At 46.5% G+C, this 6,000-nt stretch overlaps 1 protein-coding gene across 1 annotated transcript in view; it reads right to left on the reverse strand.

Moving 5' to 3' along the window:
- The window catches only part of adamts9 (ADAM metallopeptidase with thrombospondin type 1 motif, 9), a 44,622-nt gene extending 39,781 nt beyond the window's left edge, over positions 1 to 4,841 (reverse strand). The window contains exons 1-3 of the mRNA XM_030092557.1: positions 4,733 to 4,841; positions 4,005 to 4,420; positions 1,184 to 1,346 (exon numbers count right to left, since the gene is read on the reverse strand). Of these exons, the coding sequence (XP_029948417.1) occupies positions 1,184 to 1,346; positions 4,005 to 4,420; positions 4,733 to 4,829 (676 nt within the window). The 5' untranslated portion in view covers positions 4,830 to 4,841. The remainder of the gene's footprint in view (positions 1 to 1,183; positions 1,347 to 4,004; positions 4,421 to 4,732) is intronic.
- Between the last annotated feature and the right edge of the window lie 1,159 nt (positions 4,842 to 6,000).

Genomic DNA, 6,000 nt, shown 5'->3' on the forward strand with positions numbered 1-6,000 from the left:
CCTGCACACAGCAGCAATTTGCTGGCTTTAAAAGCCGACAAGAAAGCAGCGAAACTTTGTGTAAAGCCGAGTTATTCTTGGCCAAAAATGGCCGTTAGTTATCTTCCCTTCAGCCTGTAATATAAAACACACACACCTACACACAGTCCGTATCATGAAAGGAAGCACAAACCCTGACAAGCACGAAGGAAAACAACATTTCTATGAATATTTTGTGACTTCTGATTATCTGACCGCTTCATGCTGGCTTCGTTTTTGGCTCCAGTCGAATGTGCGCCGCACGTTCGCAGCAGAGGGTCTACCCAGCCTTCTTATCAAAGGGGCAGAGGAAGTACAAGAGTCAACAGGAAGTTCGGGCTGTAAACTGAGATGGGATGATACACGGGTGAACTTCCAAATTATTTTTTTCCTGTGTGAGAGCTGGAGAGCTTCCTCGCCGCTGCGCTGCTTGAACCGTGACGTTATATCTAGGCCAACGCACAGCGCTTTCTTCCTGCGAGCCGTCGATGGGGGGAAATTAAAATCCGCTTTTTTATTACCCTGGAAGTGCAAAGTGAACTTACTAAATCCTCATTAAACAGCTAAATGTCCATCATTGAGGTTTACGGTGTGGAGTTTGCATGTTCATTTGGGACTTTTCTCCAAGCGCTCGGGTCTCTTCCCACAATGCAAAGAATGACATGTGTCTGTGAGTGTGTGTAAGTGTTTCGAATTCAACAGTCAATAGATTTGAATTGGTTAAAGGTGTTGTAGGAGATGGAATGATCTATTGATCTTCAAATATTTTGTCTTTCATGGTATATTTTCATTTCACCTTAATATTCATGCACATTCCATATTTTGCACAGACGTCTGTGTACAGCAAATAATCTACGTTTCATTCCACCATTCATCTGCTGAAACGGCTCCACAAGGTCAGCGATGATTACATAACTGGTTCCTGTTCAAACTGATAGCGGAGACTGGGAGTGACGCAACAATTACACCTGATTATGTCTGTGGGAACCAATTTAAAGGTCGCGCATGCACGCGCACGCACACACAGTGAATTCTCACAAGCACACACAGTCCGTCAGCTGGTGTGTGTATGGGGGTTGGTTATGGATGCAGAGCGACACGCCTGAGTGTGTGTGTGTGTGTGTGTGTGTCTGTGTGTGTGTCTGTGTGTATTCACGGCTCGTACCTGAAGTGTCACAAGCTGAGGTCTCCCCAGTCGTCTGATTCTTGGGTGCACTCTTCCTGTATACAATATGAGGTTTTGTGTGTTCCTCTTCATAGTGTTCTCCTTGGTAGTTGTGCAGGGGCTCCACGTAATACTCCCCTTCTGGAGACCTGAAAGTGCCGAGCTGCACGGAGGAGAAATTGCACGGCGGTCAGACTTCACGTATCTGCACAGAATCTGTAAACGCTTAAATGCACGAACAAAGCTGAAAGAAGCAACTGCAGGAAAAGTCTGAATTCTGAGATCTCTGCAGAGCAAGCTCTGAAAACGCTCAAACCGCCCCTGCTGCAGTTCAGGTTTCACTTCAAAATGTTTATAGCATACAATTAAGCTTATTTACTCATTGTGAGGGAAAATAAGTGGAGCGCAAAGACACCAAGCCTTTGTGAAAATAGATGAAATGAGTGAATTTGCATGCATGTAGTCCCCCCCCAAAAAACTGAAAAGAAAAGAGCTGCGATGTCTATCAGAAAAATACTGAGACTGCAAAGCTCTTGGCAAGCCGGCTGGAAGCCTGGCTGCATGTGTTTCACAAGGCACACTCAGCATGAGCCTGTGATGATTAAGATAAGGCTCAGGCCAAGCCCGGCACTTTTTACTGATTCGGCTTTGTTGGGACTGTATTTTGCGTTTTAGCCTCGCTGACAATCACTGGTTCCAGAGAAGCAAATAAATTCACCAGAAATACAGGAAAGGTTGGACAAATTTCAAAATTTCAAAATACATTATTTTTTAACCTGGGGACATATTTTGATGCTGTACGTTTACATTTTCTACCACGGCAAAATGGAACTTATATTGGAACATGTAATTTGATTCACCGCCCTATGTGTTGATGAATTACCATTGGTTTGTGATTTTTGGCAGTTTCCTCATAAGCCAGTTCAAAGCTGTAATCCGTGTGACATTAAGTGGTTTTGTACAGTAGTTAACTCTCTGGCCTCACAGTGGGGAGTCCACACTGGGGTTGATGGGACCTTATATACAGCAGGGCTGTCAAACATATGGTCCATGAGCCCGAACGGGCCCCCCAAAAGCAAGATGAAATTTTCTAGGTGTGAAGATAACTTTAAAATATAGTTCTGACCACCAGGGGCGCACTTTAGTTTGCACTATCTCGTGAGTTACTTCAGGCAATCAGGATTACACAGATGTAGAAATGTGTCTACTTTAAAGAAAAGTTCTAGAATTTGCCAAGTATTCTGATGATGACAGGAACTAGTTGACTCTATTCTTGAGTTTCAGCTTCACGCAGCATCATGTCATGCTACATGCCAGGCATAGTGCTGTTGAATTATCAGTTCTTTCATTCAAAGTTCTGGGTTTTCATGAGTTAGAAAAGGACAGTTCATTAAACTGTTAATGAATCTTTATTCCTTTGTTGGACTAAAACAAAAGCGGAGGTTTAGCGTTCTGGTTATTTATACACTAATGCTATTATTTACTGATCCGGCCCACTTCACATGAAGTAGAGCTGTACTGTGTGAAGCCCCTGGGGTAAAATGACTTTCACATTTCACTAGAGTTTGCATTTTCTCCCTGTGTGTGCATGAGTTTTCTCCCACTGTCAAAAAAAATAGTATGCATTTGAGATGAATTAGTGAAGTTTCCCATGGTTACGTCTCTCTGCCCTGTGATGGACTGCTGGCCTGTGCAGGAAGCATCCTGTCTTCACTCAGCTAGCTGCAGATGAGGAAACACTGCATGACAACTGACACTGCTAACACAGTGTTTTTGTATCTAACTTTAAAGAAACAAACATTATCTAGAACAATATAACCAAGGGGACGTGTCTGACCTGACAGTACAGCTGATGGTGGAAAACTGGAGAGACATTTCCCTACTTTGATACCAGGTTTAATTCCTGGTACCCCCTGTGCCTCACCTCTAATAATTCTCTGAATCTGCCCCTGGCAACACAGCATTCCTAATACTGCACAAGAACCTGCACTTTTATTGACCCATGGAGCTGGCAAAAGAGAACCTCCCAACAAATTCCTCTGCAAGAAAACAAATGTCACATTATCTTAAACGTACGGAAATAGAGAGCAATAAAAAGGCACAAATGCCTCGTTTGGAATTAACATTCCCTCTGAGATCCTGAATAAATTATGAGAAAATCACCCATAAATGTCAACTCAGCTGGCTGCGGCTCCCTGCAGAGCCCTGCATTCAGGGCACTTCATGTTTGATTTGTCATTTGGGAAGAAATGCGCCCCTTACTCATTTCTGTCGCCACTCTGTGCTTTCTATGTATAAACTCTGAGTGCACTTTTGCTCCTCGCCAGAACTCATGCTTCAGCAGCAGGCCTGGGAGTTGGACCCGTTCCTGGTGACGTCAGTTGCCCCTCGTACGGCTGTACTCGCGTGCGTAAAGACGTCACCGACTGCCGGAGACAGGCAGCGAAAGACGCGGGCGTTCATTAAAGTGGACTTTACGGAAACTGATCACAGATTTACCAAATCTGACGGATGCTTAGGGCATCACTGCAACAATGCAAGGAAAAATCCTCAAACTACACAAAACACACTGCAGCTTCACTTGAGTGTGTCTCAAATGCGTAAAAGGCGTAAAAAGAAGGCGAAATGCGTAAAAAGCTTATTATCCAAATGCAGAATGCGCGCAAAGTTTGAAACTGAGCATTTCTTTCCCCCCTCCAAAACAACCGGTGAGTCTTTTGTAAGCAATAACACCGCCTACAAAGTGAAGGTGGAGAAATCAAACACCCCGCTGTCGAGTCGTCACATGCACGGCGGGTCAATCGGTGCGTAAAAAACTCACCAGTCCGGAGCACAAGCTGATGACCGCGGCGTGGTCTGCATGTGCATTTACATGTCCTTTATAGAAGCAGTGCCTTAACTCCGTGTCCTCCTCCTCCACCCCCGCCACCCCCACCTCTCCCTCCCCATCCGTTGCAAAATCCGTTATGTTGTCCCCTCGGGGTACTCCAAGTATCGTCACAGTGTACAAAGGTGCGATAAATCCCGATTCCAGCGTCAGGTTGAGGTGATAGCTCTGTCCGAAAGCAGAGATCCTGTAGTGGATGTTCGGCGAGGCCCAGTGGTCCGTGGTGTTGCCCGTGCCCTCGTCCAAACTTCGCCTTTTCCTCTTGAAGTGCACGCCGGTTGGAAACTTGTCACCGGCTTCATTTACGCGCACCGGTGTTACGATCTCATAAGCGCCGATCTCCTCTTTTACTGCGAGATAAAGACAGATGAGTGGTGCCATTAAAGAATTAAGTAACATTCAGGCTGCAGCTGGACAAATCAGTGGATCCAGATGTGCCCGTGGTCACATTACAGACGTTCACGTCTTATTTCTTTTGCTCTGATTTCAATAATCTGCTCGTTTTACAACTCTGCGAGCAAACGGCAGCCAGTGAACTTTACGCATCCAGAAACGCTGCACGGTCATGTGCTTGGCTGCATTCAAAACTCATTCATTCGCCGCGAGAAAAAATAACTGCACAAAGTGAGAACGGCGTGGGCTGTCAGATCGGCATACTTTACCTGTGCTTGAATTCAAGAGCAATCTCCCCGTAGATGCGACCACGTTCAAGAAATCAGGGAATAGCAGGAACCCCAAGCCCCAGAAGAGCACATGCATGATTGTCCACGTTCAGAGAGGAGAGAGGCAGCCTGTATTCCTGTAGTAACACTGTACTCCTGCGGTCACTCCGGGCTGTCCGCCTCCGGTCCGCCTGCCACATCCAATCTCTATGATCCTCGACTCTTCTGATGGTCTCCGGCCGGTGAAGAACTCTGCTGGGACGTGAGCGCTTCGCGGAGTCCCTGGCGAACATGCATACTGCAGAGAGGGGTGGGCTGCTCCGACAGTCAACTGCGATGGGCTCCGCTAGCCCGTGAACCAGCTCTCTCCCCAGCTGGGGGCGGGATCAGACAGCCAAGGTATACTGGTGTCACTGTGAAGCCACTTCCGTTCACGCAGCGCGCGGGGACAGGGGTGGTCCCGCACTGTGGAGCAGTCAGCCCGGCTCCGTGCGTAAAGATCACACACGCGATCCACGCTCACCGGGCCTTAAAATACACGGCGGGGCTGGAAGACTGAGATGCAAATGTGGCACAACTTGATATACTTGGCTTTTGGGGGTGTTGAGGTTTTTTTTTTTTTTTTTTTTTTTTCTCGGGGGGGCAGGGCAGCAGCACAATGCACAGAGCAGATCAGTGACCATGGCAGTGAGGTGGGGCCCATATAGGAAATGCCTGCCCCGGGGCCACAGGCCAGATAATCTGGGCACGGCTGTATACTTAGAAGTTCATGGGATCACAGAGTGACAGAATTCAAACTGGCAAGCAGTATGGCCATACCCAGGCGCCGTTTGAGGTCTTCAGTAGGTGCTGGAGAAAGGTTTTGTGAGGGGATAACGGTTTTATGACAATGCGACGGGCCGTACGGAAACCTTTGAATGTGCTTTTGTTATGTGGAGGATCAAAGAGTGGTCCTTTCCCTACATCTCTCTGCTATTTCACGCAACATGTAGAGCTCCATATAGCCTTATAACGGCTCTCTAGGGGTGTGAAAAAGTCTCATTTCCAAAACTGTCATATCTGAAATGTCAAATATCAACATTGACTCACATAGTTTCATTGTTTCTGTGAGGTTCAGTATCTCAGACCAATACTCTCACCAAGCGCTCTGTCCCTGGCAGTATTACAGGCAATTAGCACTAGGTTACAGTTGAAACGTAGAGGATTTACAATAATGTCTTTTTAAAAATGAAGACCAATGATCTGCTCAGACATGCGCTGGTTCATCG

This window comes from Salarias fasciatus, chromosome 5 (genome assembly GCF_902148845.1).
Source record: "Salarias fasciatus chromosome 5, fSalaFa1.1, whole genome shotgun sequence".
NCBI classification, from domain to species: Eukaryota; Metazoa; Chordata; class Actinopteri; order Blenniiformes; family Blenniidae; genus Salarias; species Salarias fasciatus.